The 19,451-nt window shown below is 51.9% G+C and overlaps 2 protein-coding genes across 21 annotated transcripts in view; both read left to right on the top strand.

Moving 5' to 3' along the window:
- The first annotated feature begins 1,730 nt into the window (after positions 1-1,730).
- On the top strand, positions 1,731-14,263 carry KCNK6 (potassium two pore domain channel subfamily K member 6). Its single transcript, XM_043436476.1, has 3 exons — positions 1,731-2,157; positions 9,602-9,997; positions 10,168-14,263. Exons 1-3 carry the CDS (start codon positions 1,836-1,838, stop codon positions 10,386-10,388), a joined length of 939 nt encoding a protein of 312 aa, XP_043292411.1. The 5' UTR covers positions 1,731-1,835; the 3' UTR covers positions 10,389-14,263.
- Positions 14,264-15,241: 978 nt separating this feature from the next.
- Positions 15,242-19,451, top strand: part of CATSPERG (cation channel sperm associated auxiliary subunit gamma) — a 31,768-nt gene continuing 27,558 nt past the window's right edge. For 4 of the 20 annotated variants that reach the window (XR_006263435.1, XM_043436841.1, XM_043436838.1 and 1 more), the window contains exon 1: positions 17,217-18,413. Coding sequence is in view for 19 of the 20 variants with exons in the window: in XM_043436841.1 (XP_043292776.1) it covers positions 18,015-18,413 (399 nt within the window). In the remaining variant the exon portion in view is untranslated. The other 16 variants (XM_043436832.1, XM_043436835.1, XM_043436833.1 and 13 more) reach the window with 12 other exon arrangements.

Below are 19,451 nucleotides of genomic sequence, written 5' to 3'. Positions count from 1 at the left end.
AACAAGTTAGATGGGAAGAACCAGGTGTCTTTTTTTGAGGTGTTATTGTTAAAAAACAAAATTAAACCGAGAAAATATGAAGACCTAATGGGCTTTATTCAGCAACTTATGAATTAGGCAGCGTCACATCTAGTAAATAGGAGGGAGTTTGTAGGAGTTGTACAAAACGGAGCTTTTTATGTGAAAGGAGGCAAGGAAGTTATTAACAAAAGAAAAGAAAGAATTATTTCAGGCCAGGTCACCTTCTTTTGGGGGGAAGGTAAGAATCTATCTTGTAGAATACTTTTACCTTTGTAGGTGGGAGTTGGGGGTGGGAGTGGGGAGTGTAGAAATGGAGAGGTCCCACATGACAGATTACCTCACTGGTGCTGACCAGGAAATTCCAAACGGGCGGATTAAGATTACCTTCCTGCGGAAGGACAAAATTGCAACTAGGTCAGATATTAAAATCTAGGTTTGGTATCATGGGGCTTCCTTGGTGGCTCAGCTGGTAAAGAATCCACCTGCAATGCAGGAGACCTGGGTTCGATCCCTGGGTTGGGAAGATCCCCTGGAGAAGGAAAAGGCTACCCACTCCAGTATTCTGGCTTGAAGAATTCCACCGACTGTATAGTTCATGGGGTTGCAAAGAGTTGGACATGACTGAGCGACTTTCAATGATGTGTTGGTATCATGGGCTTTAGCACAAGTGACACATTTGGGGTCTCTGGTTTTCTCTTTAACAATAGCTTTAGACGTTTCTCCCAAAATTCATAAAAATGCTCCTGTGTTGAAACCTGGTTTCCCTGGTTTGCCAAAAACACTATGACCCTCGGCAACTGAGCGCACACCTGCTAGTGAGAAGCCCTGAAAATTAAGTTACCTTAGTCTCTCCTGTGTCTGCCCTCTGTCTCTCCCTGTCTAACTCTGTCTCCTCCTCTTTCACCCCCTCAGCCTCCCCTTTTCTGTCCCTCAGTTCCTCCAGTTATCTCAGGCAAAGATAATGGTAGAAATGACTTCTGAGGAGTGATAGTATTCCGGAAGGATGTCAGTAAGTGACCCTGTCACTGTGGCTTTCCCTTTCCTCCTGTGAGACATTGTCTTTTCTGGGGAACTTGAACAGTTCTGGTCTCTCAGTTATGAGTCCTGGCTCCACAGTCCTGTAGGCATCGTCCTCCCAGCCCCTGTCACTCTGCTTCCCTCGTCACAGCCCCTGACCCTCTGGTCTGTCAGTCTGTTGAAGTGCTGGGAGCCCCCTGAGGGTAGGACCCAGGACAGCCTTGGTCGCTGCTGTTTCCCTGGCATCAGCCAGCAAAGGGCCGGGCACAAAGTGGGCGCTGAGCAAAGATTTAGTGAATAGCTAAGGATCCCCAGTCTGTGAGGGCACAGGTGACACCTGGCCCTGTGGAGTCCCCTTTTGTGGCGTCCCCTCCAGGTGGATGCATTCCCGCTCCAGAACGCACGACTTGACGAATGGATTGAGGGCTGGATTTCAGTTTGTCCCTCTGGCCCCTCAGCCAAGAGCTCGGGTGCGGCGCAGTCGGGCAGCGACTCCTCGGTCCGCGGGCGTAAAAGAGTTCGGATTCTTTCTGGCAGAGGGAGCCGCCCGCTCGGGGGAGGAAGCACCCTGCCGGTCTCCTAGGTCAAGAGCGCTGGGCTCCTCCCCCTCGGTGCCCACACCTGGCGGTGGGGCGTGCCTCAGTTTCCTCCACCCCCGCCCCTCCCCTTTTTCTCTTCTTCCTCTTTGGGTAGCTGGTGGCCGCGCGTCGAGCACTCCCGGAACTGAAGCTGGGCGCCGGACGATCGGGAGGCGGGGGCCACGTCAACGGGGCGGCGGGGGGCTGGCCGGCTGAGCCATGCGGCGGGGCGCGCTCCTGGCGGGTGCCCTGGCAGCATACATCGCGTACCTGGTGCTGGGCGCGCTGCTGGTGGCCCGGCTGGAGGGGCCGCACGAAGCCCGCCTCCGAGCCGAGCTGCGGATGCTCCGCCAGCAGCTGCTGCGGCGCAGCCCGTGTGTGGCCGCCCCCGCCCTGGACGCCTTCGTGGAGCGGGTGTTGGCGGCCGGACGGCTGGGGCGCGCCGCGCTCGCTAATGCCTCCGGGTCTGCCAACGCCTCGGACCCCGCCTGGGACTTCGCCTCGGCTCTCTTCTTCGCCAGCACGCTGGTCACCACCGTGGGTACGTGAGCGCCGCCCCGAGCCCCCGGCCCACGAGAACCCGGGGCCCCCTGCTCCCCCTCGCCTCCCTAGGGACCCCAGAGCCGCTACGAAATATCCCGATCCCAGCAGATCATTCTCAATTAACTCTGAGCCCAGGATCCCCTCAAAACCCCTCAATGAGAACCTGGGACCCACACTTGTGGGATCCTCCACCTTGAGGAGTCCCTATCCAGACCTTTCCTCCCAGTAGGAAGTCCCGCAGTTCGCTTGGGGTCCAGGGCCATTTTCAAAGTACCTTCTGGCAAGCATCTAGGGCTCCCTTCCTCTGCCTTGGAGACCTGCGTCTAGCCCCGTCTAGGCCTAGAACAATCCTCAGAGACCTCCTTTGAGAACTCAGTGCCCGCTGCCGGAGACCCTCTTCCCATTAGCCACCCAGGACCTGCGCCCTTCTCTCTGGCTCAGACCTCCATCCCCTCCAACACCATCTCCTGACTGCAAATACATCCTTCTGGGATGTGTCCTTCGGAAGCCTTACCCCAATGTCCTCCCGACCCTGGTGCCCTAGTGAGGACCCTGAATCTCCAGACCCTCTCCAGGCACCATCACTAAAGACCTTACTGCCAGCAGAGATCCCTCAGCAAAGACCCAGGGCCCGCATCTCAGACTTCCACCCCTCTGGACCTAGACCACTCCCCAGCAAGGGCCCCTGCCCTCCTCCTGACCATTGTCATACTTCCCTGCAGGTAGCCCTGACTCTAGACACAGGACCCCTCTTCACATATCCCACTCCTTCTTGGCATCTCCTTTGTATTGGGGGAGCCCTCAATGTAGGGCTTTCCTTCCAATAGGGACACCCCCGTTCCCTCTAAACCTGGGACTTCCAATTCTGCAGCCCTCAGCTGTGGAAGTATGGGAGAGAACTTGATCGCCTTCCAGGAAGAACTGCTGACTTTCTAACTGGAAGGTCCCCACCCAGGACTCCCACCCCTCCAGTTCCAAAACAGCTCCAGCAAAACCCCCTAGTGTTTTTCAGACCAGGGACTCTGATGGGGTCCTCTGTTTATTTATTTTGACCTCTCCAACCGGCATGTGGGATTTAACCTGTGCCCTCTGCAGTGAAAGCTCAGAGTCCTAACCACTGGACAACCAAGGAATTCTATAGGGGCCTCTTTGAACATGACAACCCTAGCTGAGACTGTCACCAATCTCTGGCCCCTGATACTCCTTGTAAGAGCCCCAGAATACCTGGGATCCCAACGCTGGTCACACATGCTATCCTTGACACAAGAATCCACCCCCCCCACCCCCCCCAGCCAGGGTACCAGCCCAGGGACTCTACTCTCCGAACCTGCTACCCCTGCTCCTAGACTCCCCCTGTCCACCCTGAATTTCCCAAGAAAGGGAACCTCCTTGGGACCTGAGACCCCTTCAGTCTCTTCTAGACCCACAGCTGGGACCTTTTGCCCCAACTCTGTCCCAGCCTGGTTTGGACTCTCCCTCCATCAAGGATGCTCCAGGCACTTTGTACCCCAGAACCCTCCCCACTATTCACTCAAGACCATTACTGCTTCCACCCTGGACACTCTCAGCCAGGACATGAGACGCACACCCCCTCCCATCATCCCCTTAGCATTGTCTCCCCCCATCATGTTGCCTCAGGCATCCTTGGGCTCAGAAGCCCCCTCTACCTGAGAACCCCCCCTCCTAATCCCATTTGTAATCCCACTGGTGCCTGTCCCCCTTCTTCCTCTGGACCCAGGACCCCAGCCCCAAACCAGGATCTGTTTCAAACCAGGACACTGGTCTCTGATTTCAGATTACTAACTGGACCCCACAGATCCCCTTCTCTGGACCTCTACAGCCTCAAGTAGGACCAACACACACCCCACCCCTCAGCCCTACCTGGGAAACCCCTCACCTCAACGCTCTGCAGACCTGGAAAATCCCTTTGTTTGTCAGGCTCTTCTGGTCCTCCCACAACCCCTCCCCAGCCCCCAAACTTCCTCTTTGCCTCTTTGCTAGGATTTGGCTTCCCAGGAGACTCAAGTGGTAAAGCATCTGCTTACCAATCCAGGAGACTGAGGAGATGCAGGTTCGATCCCAGGGTTGGGAAGATTCCCCTGGAGAAGGAAATAGCAGCCCACTCCAGTATTCTTGCCTAGAAAATTCCATGGACAGAGGTGCCTGGTGGGCAACAACTGTCCATGGGGTCGTAAAGAGTTGGACATGGCTAAGCAATTGAGCATGCTAGGATTTGGATTAGGGGAGTGGTCTGGGGCTTGGCTAGCCCAGACTCCTAACTCCCTATCCCTGCTGACAATAGCCTTTGCCGTTTGTCACTGTGACAGCCTTTGTCACTGTCAAGTGGACCAGCAAACCAGGCCACAGCAGCCGGGCTGGATCTCACAAACGCTGCCCACTTGCTGGCTGGGCCTGCCCAACCTGCTTCGGGGCTTCTCTCTCCCTCTGTCTCCTCCCAGATCCTGCCTTCTGAGAAGTCATCCCAGGCAGGACAGGTGAAGAAGCCAAACTCAAGGCAGGCACAGGTTCAGATTTCTGTTCACACACTGCTGATCTCTAGTCCTCTGTGTCCTCCGTCATCTGTAAAATGGGGATAATCACACTCCCTACTTCACAGTAAGACCTGGTAGAAGACTTAACCACACCACATACAGACTTTAACTCACTCATCACAATAAGGCTTGTGAGCCAGGTGCTGTTTGTGGTCCTATTTCTTAGCAATAGAATCTGAGGCCCAGAGAGGTTGACCAACTTGTCCAAGCCCACACAGCTAGGAAGTGTAGAGTGCAGATTTGAGCCGAGGCTGTCAGGCCTCAGAGTTCCATGCTCTTTTTTTTAATTAAAAAAAAAATATTTTTTTAAAATTTTGGATGCACTGGGTCTTTGTTGTGGCATGTGGTCTTTCTCTAGTTGCAGCATGCAGGCTTCTCTTGTTGTGGCACTGGAGCTTCTCTAGTTGTGAAGCACAGGCTCTAGAGCACACAGGCTCAGTAGTTGGGGCACATGAGGTTTGTTGCCCTGTGGCATGTGGGATCTTAGTTCCCCAACCAGGGATTGAACCCACGTCCCCTGCATTGGAAGATGGAGTCTTAATCAGTGGACCACTAAGGAATTCCCCAGAGCCCTATGCTCCTAACCAATGCACCACACTACTTCTTCAGCTTCCATGAATGATGAAGGGTGATACATGTATATTGTAAAAACATTTCTGACAGTCCTTAAAAAATGGTAAGTTATTGCAATAGGGGAGAGAGATTGACCTCAATTCAGAGTACAGCAAAGATAGCTGGAGATTTAGAGCTGAGAGCAGGAGGGGACTAGTGGATGGAAATGGAGAAGGCAATGGCACCCCACTCCAGTACTCTTGCCTGGAAAATTCCACGGACGGAGGAGCCTGGTAGGCTGCAGTCCATGGGGTCTCGAAGACTCGGACATGACTGAGCAACTTCACTTTCACTTTTCACTTTTATGCATCGGAGAAGGAAATGGCAACCCACTCCAGTATCCTTGCCTGGAGAATCCCAGGGATGGGGTCGCACAGAGTTGGACACGACTGAAGTGACTTAGCAGCAGCTGCAGCAGTGGATGGAAAAGTACTAAGAGGGGACATGGACGGTAGGGGGATTCTTGCTAAACTGGCTTAATAGGATTCTTGTTAAAGACTGCCAAGAGCTTCAGTACAAGTGGTGGATAATGAGAAATTTGATCAGATGTCAAGTGTGGGGGATTCTCCCTAAATAAACTTAGTGCTAGTGGCATTATTGCATCTAACTCTTGGCGATCCCACGGACTGTAGCCCGTCAGGCTCCTCTGTCCATGGAATTCTCCAGGCACAAATACTGCAGTGGGTAGCCATTCCCTTCTCCAGGGGATTTTCCTGACCCAGGAACTGAACCTACATCTCCCGAATTGCAGGCAGATTCTTAACTTAGGATTCCTGCTAAAACCGGGCTTGGTCATGAAGAGAACTCAGAGGGGCCTGACTCAAGCTTGGTCAAGCAGGAAGGCTGTGTCCATGAGACATGCCAGTGATAATAACCGAGATTGACAGAGCCTCATTTATCATTAGTGCTGTTGGTGAAGCCGGGAGCCCTGAATATATCTGGAGAAATGGAAGACCCGACAACATTCAGAGAGGCCTCTCCCACAGCGTTCCTGGGCTTGTTGCAGGCCCTAGTCTGAGGAAGATCTGAGGCCTGGAGCTAGTCCAGGCAGCCTTGCTGCGATTGAGGTCAGGGCTGGAGGAGTCGGCCTGCTTGGAACTGGGAATGCGGAGAGGGAGCGAGCATCACAGTCTTTCTGACTCTCTTCATGCCTGTGCTAGGTGCCCTGTCCCAACCTGTACTCAAGGAAGGGATCATTTATGAGGCCATTTCAAGTACTCTGAGGAAACTGAGGCTCAGAGAGAAGTCACTTGGCCAGTATCACTCAGGGACCAAATACCAAAGCACTGTTTTGGACTCAACTCTTGGAAGTAGCAAGTTGAGGCTCATAGCCCACATTCTATTCCTCTTTCTTTCTTTTTAAAATGTTCACTAGTTTTTCAAAAGTATTTGTTTAAATTTTTGGCTGCCCTGGGTCAAAGCTGGGGCACAAGGGACCTTCGATCTTCTTTGCAGCATGAGAACTCCTAGTTGTGACATGTGGAATCTAGTTCCCTGACGAAGCATCGAACCCCAGCCCTCTGCATTTGGAGTCCAGAGTCTTAGCCCCTGGACCACCAGGGAAGGCCCCCTCCCCACTCTATTCTAACTCTGATTTTTTCTGTTTATAAGAAATTTCATGTCATTTGCAAACCTGTCCTTTCAGCCAGGTTGCTGGAGTTTCTCCATCAAAATCCTTTTATTAATGAAGCTTGGAGCCATAAGTGATAAACCTCAAATAATAGTTGCTTAAATATAATGGGAATTTATTTCTTGCTCATATTCAAGTGAGTCAGTCCAAGACCAGAAGGGTGCTGCATGGTCAGAGACTCTCAGGTTCCAATATAACTCTCAGGCCAGGCGCGGTTTCTATTCCCAAGCTCATCTCATGGTCCCAGATGGCTGCTCAGCTCCAGCCTTCCTATCTGTGATCTAGTCAGCAGGAGGAGGGAGTAAAGAAGGGAGATAGGCATCTCCCTATCTTTAAGGACACTTCCTGAAGTTGCTTGCTTCTTTTGTCTGTATCTCCTTGGCCATAAATTATTCCAGACCACACCTAGCTGCACTGGAAGAGGGAACATCTTTTCCTGTTAGCCACGTGTCCAGCAAGATCTAGAGGATCCTTTATTTTTCCCTAGTTTTTTTTTTTTTTTAAACTGGGGCAAAGTACACATCAGATTTACTATCTTAACCATTTTTGAGTGTACAGTTCAGTGGTATTAGGTATATTCATATTGCTGTGTAACCATTGCCAGCACCCATTTCCAGAACTCTTTTTACTTTTATTTTTTTAATATTTATTTATGTATTTAGGCCGCATCAGGTCTTTGTTGCGGTGTCGGGGCTTCTCTTTAGTTGTGATACACAGACTTAGTTGCCCCGAGGTATGTGGGATCTTAGTTCCTCAGCGGGACCAGGGGTCGAACCCACATCCCCTGCATTGGAAGGTGGATTCTTAACCACTGGACCCCCAGGGAAGTCGCCAGAACTCCTTGGATCTTGCAAAACTGAATCTATACCCTTGTATATACTAACTCCCCACTTACCCCTCTCCTCGACTCCTGGCAACCATTGTTCTACTTTCTGTGTCTGTGATTTTTTTAATGTTTATTGTTTTTAAAAATTAATTCACTTATTTGGCTGTAACCAGATCGTAATTGTGGCACACGTGATCTTCAGTCTTCATTGCTGCCTGCAGAATCTTTAGTTGTGACATGTGGGATCTAGTTCCCTTACCGGGGATCAAATCCAGGTCCCCTGGATTGGGAGCACACTGAGTTTTAGACAGTGGATCGCCAGGGAAGTCCCCTGTCTCGATGATTTTGACTGCACTAAGTGCCACATATAAATGGAATTGCAGAGGCTTTGTCTTTTGGCAACTGGCTTATTTCACTTAGCATAATATCCTCAAGATTCACCCATGTTGTAGCATGTGTCAGAATTTCCTTCCTTCAAAAGGCTGAATAATATTGCATTGTTTGTATTTACATTTTGTTGATTCATTCACCCATCGGTGGACACAAGGGCTGTTTCCACCTTCTGACTATTGTGAAGAATGCTGCTATGAACATGGCTGTGTACGTATCTCTTGAGCTCCTGCTTTCAATTCCTTTGACTATATAAAGGCCAGGGGGAGACTTCCCTGTGGTCCAGTGGCTAAGACTCCACGCTGTCAATGCAGGGGGCCGAGGTTCGATTCCTGGTCAGGGAATTAGATCCCCCATGCTTCAGCTAAGAAGACCTGGCTCAGTCAAATAAATAAATACTTTTTTGTTGTTGTTTTTTAAAAAAGTCAGAACCAGGGGATCCTTTTGCATGGAAGACAGACTCGGGGGAAAGCCTGCTCATATGGGCAATGTTTTCACACTTTCTTATGAACCACAAGGCTGGATCTGTAGTATTCTGGGCAAGACATTTTACTGTCAACATAAATCAGGCCCCTTACCACCCCAGTCATATCTCTGACCCTTTGGTTTGATTCATTTGGGAAATTACACATTGCCAAAGTGAGCCAGTTTCACCAACACCTGAATTCCCCTTAGTCATATTTCTGTTTGCAGAACTCACACCCACACTGACCCTCCAAGAGCACAGTGGGGCTTGTCACACCCATTTAAAAATTTATTTATTTCTGGCTGCCCTGGGTCTTCGTTGCCTCACGTGGGTTTCCTTTAGTTGGGGAGAGTGGGGGCTACTCTCTAGTTGCGAGTGGGCTTCTCATTGGGGAACATGGGCTCTGGGGCATGTGGGCTCCCGTAGGCGTGCACAGGCTTAGTTGCCTTGCAGCATGTGGGATCTTCCCGAGCCCCTGGTAGAACCTGCATCCCCTGCAGGGCGCGTGCTGCCCTGTTGGATTGTGTGGTGTCCCGTGGGCCACCAGACAAAGTGCTTTGACCTGAGATGGAGCCACAGGAGGGCCCTGAGCAGGGGAGGGACATGACCTGACTCCCGTGTTCACAGGGTCCCTCTGGCTGCATGGCGGGGAGAAGGGAGACCAGGGAGGAGGCTGCTGGTAGACAGGACCAGGATGAAGCCTTGTTGTGGAGTGAGGGGGAAAGCTGGTGGGTTTGGGCTCTGTGCAAAGGTTGAGACAACAGAGTGGATGTGAGTTGAGAAGGGAGTCAAGGATGACACCAGGCTCTCAGCCTGAGCCATGGGGAGGGTGGAGGTGCTATCGCCAGAGATAAGACAGTCTGGGAGGGGTGGCTTTCAGGCTGAAATTAGTCCTCAGTTTAGGGCAATCACAGACCCCAGAGTGGATGCTGAGTGGGCCGAAGGATTTCCCCCTGACTCCCGCAGGCTACGGGTACACGACGCCTCTGACCGACGGGGGCAAGGCCTTCTCCATCGCCTTTGCGCTCCTGGGCGTCCCAGCCACCATGCTGCTGCTGACCGCCTCGGCCCAGCGTCTGTCGCTGCTGCTCACCCACGCGCCCCTGTCTTGGGTGAGCCAGCGCTGGGGCTGCGCCCCCCGGAAGGCAGCCCGCTGGCACCTGGCCATCCTGCTGGGGGTCATGGTGACCCTCTGCTTCCTGGTGCCAGCCGCCGTCTTTGCCCACCTTGAGGAGGCCTGGAGCTTCCTGGACGCCTTCTACTTCTGCTTCATCTCTCTGTCCACCATCGGCCTGGGAGATTATGTGCCGGGAGAGGCCCCCGGCCAGCCCTACCGGGCCGTCTACAAGTTGTTAGTCACAGGTGAGTAGGGTGGCTGCCTGGGGACTGAGGGCTGGTGTGAGGGGGCCCTGGCCCCGTCCCGGAGGGATGGGGCATTCAGAGTCGCAGCCCCATCCTGGGGTATCCCGTAGCCCCATGGCCATGACCTGGGTGGTCTGGGTCCACTCATCGCCTCTCTGCCATCTCTGCAGTCTACCTCTTCCTGGGCCTGGTCGCCATGGTGCTCTTGGTGCAGACTTTCCGCCGTGTGTCTGACCTCCACGGCCTCACAGAGCTCATCCTGCTGCCCACCCCGTGCCCCGCCAGCTTCGAGGAGGAAGATGACCGGGCGGACATCCTGAGCCCCGAGCCCGAGCCACACCAGCAGCTCACCGCCGGCTCGCACGTGGACTACGCCTCCATCCCCAGGTAGCTGGGGCAAGTGTCGGGGCAGCTGCAGACCAGGCCTGCGGCTGAGGGGCCCTCGGGACTGGAACCGATGGACTAGCCTGTCTACAAGCACACGCTGGTGTTCCTGAGGCCCTGCCTCCACTGTCTGCCCTTGTCTGACCGGCCTGAGCACTGCCCGGATCCAGGAAGCAGCACTGCCTTCTTTCTTCCACCCCTCCTATCACCTCCCCGCACACTCTGTGCTTCCCTGACTTTCTCACCGTCTCTGTATTTCTCAGGCTTTTCCTCGCGCCATCTGCCTCTCTCACTTGAGTAGCCACTCATCATCTGCCGATTCTCCCAGGCTCTGGGCTCAGACCTCATTTCAGGTGCTAGATTGATCACTTCACCTCGGGCCAGTGACTGGCCCCCTCTGAGCCTTGATTCACCTCTTGGGTCAAGTAGAAAGAATATATTCCATCATTCAAAACTCCCTCCTCTGTGCCAATCCGTGCCAGGCAGCGCTGGGGCCACCACAGTGTTCCAGATGCTCTGGGCCCTGCTCTCATGGGGCTCGCTGTCCTGTCTCCCGTACAGTGACAGTTCATAACAGGCAGGACTTCATTAGTGGGGGCGGGGGAAGGTGGGCAGAGTGGTCAGGGCTGGGGTAGAGGAAGCACAGGGAATGTACCCAATCCAGCCGGGGAGGTCAGGGAGGGCTTCCTGGAGGAAGGGGCAACTGCACTCAGACCTGAAATCTGAAGAGTAGTCAGTCTGGGGAAGAAGGTGTACCTGACTCATTTTCCTCCAGTGTGTCCAGGGAGCTAGACATATTTGGATATGCCTGGGGTCAGCCTGCATAATAGAGTCTTCCAGGAAGCTGAGACGGGATCCTAGCCCAGTATGGAAGGTATTGCTTTTAGTGAGACACTATCATAACAGCTGTTCCTGTTTACCAAGAACTAATTACATTACGTTCCCTGGGCTCTGGAACCAGCCTGTATGTGTGTTAGTCACTCAGTCGTGTCTGACTCTTTGTGACCCCATGGACTGTAGCCTGCCAGGCTCTTCTGTCTGTGGGATTCTCCAGGCAAGGATATTGGAGTGGGTTGCCATGCCCTTCTCCAGCCGGAGCCAGCCTGCCTGGGCTCAAATCCCAACTCAGCAGTGTCCTGCCTGTGTCTTTGGGTGGTCATTTTGCCCCTATTTCCTCGGTTTCCTCATCAGTAAAATGGCAATAATAATAGTTCAAAAGATGGTTTCACAGTGCCTGCCATGTTATTCTGGGATGATTTCTTTGGCTAGGCCCTGTTCTGGGTACTTTACACATGAGGAAGATAATGCAGTATTATCATTGGATGTGGGCATATTGTAAGTGTCCTTAAATGACCATCTTGGGAACTTGGCTTCTTTCTTGAGGGCACTAGAGAGCCATGGAAGGGATTTGAGCAGGAGAGGGCCATGGTTAGGTTTGGGCTTTTGCTGCTGTGTGTTTATGGGGTGGGGGGGAGGAAGCTCCAGTGGCGCAGTCGGTTAGCGCGTGGTACTTATATGGAGTGGGGGGGAGACTGAGGCTGGGTGCCCAGGGGAGGCTGGGGCAGGAATGAAGCAGGAGACAATGGGACTGGGTGAGGCTGAGGGAAGGGGAGGAGGGGGCAAGTCAAGGGATGCTCAGAAGGCCAGGTGGACGGGCCATAAGCCTTACAGACTTGGGAGGGACAAGGCCAGGAAAAGGTCCAACCATGCTCAGCTGCCCCCGAGGTGGGGGACCTGTGAGAAAACAAATTTGTAGGGAGATGTTGAGGCTTGTTTGGAATATGGTGGCTGTGAAGGGCTAAAGGGACACGCAGGAGAAGGCAGCAGGAAGTCACAGGACCCTTGGAGCAACGACTTAGGGGGTGGTTGAGGCTGCAGACAGATGAGGAAACGAAGACTATGAAGGTGGGTATTGACTGCCCTGGGTGGGAATAAAGAGAGAAGACCGACCTTGAGAAATCAGCCATAGGGTGTGTGTATATACACACACACATATATATATACATATATATATGTATATACATATGTATATGTGTGTGTGTGTGTATATATATGTGTGTGTGTGTGTATATATATATATATATATAAAATATCAGTAAGGAAAGATTTGGGTTGCAAGTAACACAATCCTGACTGGCACTGACTGAAACAGTGAGATGATTGTATACTGTATATCACCCGAGTTAGAGAGACCTCTGGGTTTGATACAGTTCACAACTCCAAGAGGGTCTTGTGGCCCCTGGTTCCCTCTCTCTCTGCTCTGTTACCCTCAGCTGAAGGCTTGGCCCCCACATGGGCTGTCCTCATGGCCACAAAGTGGCTGCCACAGGTCCAGGCATGTTAATTTTTAGTGCAAGAAGAGGGAAAGGGGTGTGTCTTCCCATGGTGCCTCTTTGGAAAGAAGGAAACCTTTTCCCAGTGTCTCCCAGCAGACTTCCTCTTCCATATCATTGACCAAAATTGGCTTCTGAATCAGTCATCGGCCAGTGATCATGGCATCGCTATGATTAGCTTGAATTCCTCAGGACTCCCCCTGCCACCAGGGACTGAGGCTGGGGCTGAGGTTTTAGTTTGCAGGCTGGTAAATACTTGAACAAAACTGGGCTTCTATTAGAAAGGCAGAAAGTTGGGAGAATGGGAGCTGTCAATGAACTAGTCAGCCAGGATGATGATGTATATAATTATGCAGGTTGGGACCTGCATAAGGGTTACCTAGCGGGCAGGGTGGTAACAAATTGGGGCTGAAGTTCAAGGCTGAATATACCCAAAGGGGACTTCTTTTTCTTTTTTTTCAGGGGGGACTTCTTTTTCTAATTATCGTAGTCCCATATGATGAGCAAATGACCCCTCAACCAAAGAGAAGAACTTACAAAACAGACAGAAAGGAAGTTTGAGAGAGGAGTAGGAAAACTAGGAGAGTGGGAAATATTGGTGAGAGATGAGAGACTTTTAAAAAGGGAAAAGTCAACATTGTCAAATGAGTCACACAAAATCATTTTAATAACACGAGAGAGAACACTTATATAGGATTTACTACCTGCCAGGCACTCTTCCAAGCTCTTGATACACCAGAATTTATCTTATGCTCTCAGCAACTCTGTGAGTTAGTTACATTCTCCATATTGCAGATGAGGACAGGAGGCCCAGAGAGGTTAAATAACTTATCCAAGATCACACAGGAAGTGCAAGACTGGGATTTAGATGAGGATTTTTGTTTTTTTGGTCACCTTGTCACATGGAGGCTCAGAAATATCCACTGTCTAGTTCTTTCTTAGTCTCTCACCCTTCCTGGCTCCTCAGCACATTTGTTGACCCTGCTGCTAAAGTCAGCAGTTGGGTGAGGGGCAGTTGCTCGAGGGAAGAAGGTGCCTGTGTGATCTGGCTTCTGCTCCCCACCACTTCTCCTTTCAAATTCCTTCCTCCAAAAGAAACCAGGCCCTGCTCATTTCAGATACTTAAAAAAAAAAAAGTGCACACTTAAAAATGGAAAAAGTAGAAGAATGTTCAATAGAAATAAGTCTTTCTCCTGTATGTGGGCTGTGATGACAGATTTTCTCAGGTCTCCTAGGCATGTACCAGCAATATACCTGTGTGTATATGTGTGTCATTAATTTTTCTTCTTTCACTCTGCCGAAGTGGTACTATATGGTGAGGTAATTACAATCACAGACTCTGGAGGCAAAGTCCCTGGGTATAAATCTGAACTCTGTCATTCCCAAGTCTGTGGTTTTGGGCCACTCATTTCACCTTCCTGTGCTGTTTGCCAATCTGTGACATGGTATAACAGCACCTACCTCATGGACTTGTTGGAGAATTAAGCAATATCTGTAAAGATCTTAGAACAGTGTCTGGTGCTCAATAAAATATCGGCTCATTTCTGCACCTTTTTCATATTATATGTCTCATATATACATACATAATTTTTATATGCTTTTCTAATATTCTCTTTCTATACCTTGCTTTTTTTTTTTTTTTTTACCAACCCAGTGTCATTCAGAGATCATTTCAGAGGCACAAGAGCAAGTCTCATATCCTTTTTAATTTATTTTTATTTGGGGTTGCACTAGGTCTTCATTGCTGTGTGTGGGCTTTCTCTAGTTGCAGTGAGCAAGGGCTACCCTTTGTTTCAGTACACGGGCTTCTCATTGCAGAGCACAGGCTTCAGTAGTTGTAGGACAGGGGCTCATTAGTTGTGGCTCACAGGCCCTAAAGCTTGTAGGCTTCAGTAGTTGCAGCACATCAGCTCAGAAGTTGTGGTGCATGGGCTTCGTTGCTCCTCAGCATGTGGAATCTTCCCAGACCAGGGGGATCAAACCCGTGTCCCCTGCATTGCAGGTGGAGTCTTATCCACTGCGCCATCAGGGAGGTCCCTTATATCCTTCTTTATGTCTGCTGTGCCTCCTTTAGGACAGACATCCCACAGAATACTGGAGTGGGTTGCCATCTCCTACTCCAGGGACTCTTCCTGACCCAGGGATCGAACCCATGTCTCCTGCATCTCCTGCGGCTCTCACACTGGCAAGCGAATTCTTTACCACTGAGCCACTGGGGAAGTCCAAGTTATTTCCATGTTTCATTAATGGACATGTGGGTGGCTGCTAGTCTTTTGCTAGCATAAATGAGGCTGTAGGGTGTACCTTGGGCATGTAAGTAACAGGGGGACTTTCTCCTGGTGCGGTTATATTCCAGAGGGACTTTCTCCTGGTGCGGTTATATTCCAGAGTCGGGAATACCATGAGGACACCCCAGTCTCTCTGCTTCTGTGAGTCTACAAGGGCTCAGGTACACAGCTGCTGGGTTTCTTTCCTCAGATGAAGTCACCCTTCCTGGTCTGTGGGGATGGGCTAGGGGATTGGGGGGCACAGACTTTCATCAGCTCTTTATTTACAGGGAACACTTATTCTGCACTGTGTTGCACATAATTGGAAACAACAGTGATAGACAAAGCCCCAGGCCCTGCCCTCACAGAGCCTGCCATGCAGTGGGAAACAGAGACCCACTCCTGGGCAGCCATAGCCTAGCGTGGTGAGGGGAGGGGTGAGGGCTGCTTCTGTATCACAGACAAGACATGAAGGCAGGAAAGCGGTCAGGTGGTGACAAAGTAGGGAGTAGTATTCCAGAAGGGGTTTATAGTGTGTGCACAGTCTGGAGGAGAGCCAGCATACTGGGTCAAGGATATTCAAGACTCTGCTTTGGACCACAGAGAGAGCAACAGATGAGTGGATAGGAGGGACAACAGGCATCAGTTTATGCAGAGCTCTGGAAAACAATTTAGTTTGGATGTTTCCCTGGGGTTCTGGGGAGGTATGGAAGGTTCCCAGGGTGTTGTCCCCAGACCATTAGTATCAGCATCACCTGGAATATAATCACCAGCCCCATCTAAAGACTTAAGGGAATCTAAACCCCTGGGGGTGGAGCCTAACAACCTGTTTTAACAAGTCCTTCTGATTGAGTCTAATGCACTCTGAAGTTTGAAAACCACTGGAGTTTAAAGTCAGCTTTGCAGTCCATCAAAAAGTCATGGTCTGGGGAATTCCCTGGCGGTTCAGTGGCAAGGACTCCAGGCTTCCACTGCAGGGGACCCGGGTTCAGTCACTGGTGGGGTAACTATGATCCCAGCGGCAAAATAAAATAAAGACGGTCTGAGTCCTTAACTGTTGGGCGTCAGAGTACCAATGAAAACTGTTAACTTATTGAATATTTATTTGTGCCAGGTACTCTTCACGTGTTATCTTACTGACTTCTCAAGACAACGCTATGAGATCACTGCCTTTGTCTTTGTTCTGCAGATGAGGGTGTTAAGCCGCAGTCAGATTAATTTCCCACACGGCCCTAATTTTTTTTTTTTTTCTCACTAGAATTGTGATAGTAAAGTCTGATTGGGTAGAAGGATAAGCAGGCCAGAACCACCAATAGGAACTCCTGAAGGCCTTTCTAACACAAACTTCGTCCGCAGTTCCCTCTGCAGTCCAGGGCCCGCGCGAGTGTTGAGTTTCTCCCTCCCTCTGTCCCTTAAGCCGTCGGCGCTAGTCGGGAAGCGCGTTGCCACGGAGACAGGCGGGTGAAGCAGGCGTGCCTCGCGAAAGGCAGAAGTCGGTTGCGGAAGTGTAGGCGGCCATTTTGAGACCGGGCAAGAGGGGCGGGACTGGAGCGGCAGAGTGACGGTTGACCGGTTTTAACTTAGTGACTGGTACCACCGGGCAGGGAGAAGAGGGAGGTCTGGGGCCTCCCTGGGAGGGATGCGGGGGGTGGGGGCGGGGTTAAGAAGGGGCGGAGAGGGGCGGGGGAGGAGAGGCGGGGAAAGGCTGAGGAAAAGGAGGAGAGTCCAGGGACTGGGCACAGGAGGGGCGGGGCGGAGAGAGGGCGGGGCGAGGAGCCTGGAGAGGCCGAGAGAAGGAGCCGGGCCATGCAGAGGGGCGGGGCTAGAAGAGGCGGAGCTTAGAGCTGGGCTGTCCCGGGCATGGAAAGAGGTGGTGAGAAGACGAGGGGAGGAGACAAGGTACCGCGGTTCAGGGGGAAAGTGAGGACCGAGAAAGCGCTGACAGACAAGGCAGCGCCGGCAAGGAACGAGGAGGTGCAGGGCGCAGAGAGGGCGCGGAGCGAGCGGAAGGCCAGCGGCGAGGAGAGTTCCCGAGGCAAAGAAACGGTCTCCACCGAGAAGGGGCGGGGTCATAGGAGGGGGCGGGGCAAGGAACGGGCTTGGGAAGACCACCTCCCCCAGGATGAGGGGGGAGGGCGGGTCGATAAGGGGAGGGACAAGGCGCAGAAGCTGAGCGAGGGGCAAGCTACAGGCGAGAAATCGAAGCGAGGACAGGGGAAGAGGTGGGGCGTGGGGAAGGCGCAGGTTCGGGAGAGGGACGGGTCTAGAGGCAGGATCTGGTACCTGGGCAGGGCCCGAGCACGGAGAAAGGGGCGGTGCGGAGAAATGTGGGGGGGCGGGGCAAGAAGTGGGGGCGGAGCCAGGCTCAGGTATGCGAGGAGAGGAACTGGGGGCAATAGGTGGGGCATAGCTAAACCGAGAAACAGAAATAGAGACCGACTGAAGAGTAGGAGTCGGAGGCAGAGCAGAGGCAGAGCAAAGAAGGATAGGGCAAGGTTAAGGGGTGAGGCTGGTAGGCGGGGCGAAACCAGGGGTAGGGGCATGGCCAGGAGCAACAGTAGGGGAGAGCCCTGGAGTAGCAGCAGAGGTGGGGTCCGGAAGAGCAGTAATTGCCGGCCCGAGGTCTGGAGCAGAGGTGGAGCCAGGAGCAAGAGCACAGGCGGAGCCGGGAGCAAGAGCAGGCGAGAAGCCAGGAGCGAGAGCAGGAGAGGGACGTGGAGCAAGAACAGGCGAGAAGCCAGGAGCGAGAGTAGGAGAGGGACGTGGAGCAAGAACAGGCGAGAAGCCAGGAGCGAGAGCAGGAGAGGAACCTGGAGCAAGAACAGGACCGGAGCCAGGAGCAAAAGTAGGAGTGGAGCGAGGAGCAAGAATAGGGGTGGGGCCAGACGTTTGAGCACAGGTGGGGCCAGGAGCAGGGACTGGGCGGGGCGCAGGAATAAGGCGGGATCTAAGACGGCGCCTACCAAGAACAGTCTAGCCGGCTGGTGACCTCCGCCTTCTCCAGGTTGAAGCCACGTTACCCACTTGCCCGAGATGTTCCCTGCTGGCCCTGCTCCGTGGCCGAGGCTCCGAGTCCAGCGGGCGCTGTGGGCACTGCTGGTGGTGCTGTTGGCACCGTGGAGGTTGTGGGCGATACAGGAAACCCAGGAGTGCACCTGGCAGGTTGTCTTGAACAACTTAGAGTCAGTAGGCAAGAACGACGCGATCGATCATTTCGTCGATCAAGAGCTGTACACAGTGGACAAAGTGTTCGACCTGCTAGTGGATGCACCCATCGACCGGGACGAGGTGAGGAGACTGGGGGCAGCCGAATGGGAGAGGTCCTGGAGCTGCACCCTTCTGGGCTCTGGACGTTTGCTCACCATCTCCTTGCAGACATACCTGGGCTTTCCTTACTACCTGAAGATCAACTACTCCTGCACAGGAGATGTGGTGAGTGGGTGCAGGGGTGGGGGACGCTTATTCTGTTGGGGCCTCAGTTTTCCCCCTTTCTAACATTTAAATAGGCATGGCACCATTGAACCCTAGGGACCTTAAAGATTCAAGAAGATTCCTGGTATCTCACCAGGCACATAGTTGGTGCTTGTTAGCTTTTGATTTCCATAAAAAAAAAAAAAAAAACAACGGAGATATATAAAGACTTCCCTGGTGGTCCTGTGATTAAGACTGAAAGGTTCCACTGCAGGAGGCACAGGTTAGGCTCCTGGTCAGGGAACTAGGATCCCACATGCCAGATATTGGGGTCAAAAGAAAAAGAAACATAGATATTTTTCTCATAAAGTGAAGAAAATATTTTTTAAAATTGAGATAGAATTCACATGTCCTAAAATTCACCATTTTAAAATATACAATTCAAGAGTTCCCTGGCAGTCCAGTGGCTAGGACTCCCGGCTTGGTGTGCAGGGAGTGTAGGTTTGATCCCTGGTTGGGGAACTAAAATTCTACAAGCTGCCCAGCACAGCCGAAAATACAAACAAAAAACAGTTCAATAGTTTTTCATATATTCACAAAGTTGTGCAACCATCACCACTATCTTGTTCCAGCACATTTTCATCACCTCAAAAGGAAACCCTGTACCCCCACCCTCCCGAGCCCCTGGAGACCACTGTTCTCTACTTCTGTGAAATTGCTTATTCTGGACATTTCATATAAAGAATGGAATCAAGTAATATGTGGCCTTTTGTATCTGACTTCTTCCACTTAACATGTTTTCAAGACCCATCCATGTTATAACATGGATCAGTATTTCCTTTTTATGGATGAGTCACCGATGCAATGGACTTGAACTTGGCCAAACTTTGGGAGATGGTGAGGGACAGGAAGGCCTGGCATGCTGCAGTCCATGGAGTCACAAAGAGTCAGACATGATTGGGCAACTGAACAAGGACAATATTCAGTTGTACAGATGTGCTACATTTTGCTTAGCTATTCATTAAGTGCTGGCGATTTGAGTTATTTCCACTTTGGGGG

This window comes from Cervus canadensis, chromosome 18, assembly GCF_019320065.1.
Source record: "Cervus canadensis isolate Bull #8, Minnesota chromosome 18, ASM1932006v1, whole genome shotgun sequence".
NCBI classification, from domain to species: domain Eukaryota; kingdom Metazoa; phylum Chordata; class Mammalia; order Artiodactyla; family Cervidae; genus Cervus; species Cervus canadensis.
This window is presented reverse-complemented; position numbering and strand designations above follow the sequence as displayed.

Bases quoted from the DNA above. Each gene is read 5' to 3' on its own strand.
- KCNK6 (XM_043436476.1), top strand. From the start codon at position 1,836: ATGCGGCGGGGCGCGCTCCTGGCGGGTGCCCTGGCAGCATACATCGCG. The intron at 2,158-9,601 runs GTACGTGAGCGC...TGACTCCCGCAG, and splicing joins CACGCTGGTCACCACCGTGG to GCTACGGGTACACGACGCCT. The intron at 9,998-10,167 runs GTGAGTAGGGTG...CCATCTCTGCAG, and splicing joins CTACAAGTTGTTAGTCACAG to TCTACCTCTTCCTGGGCCTG.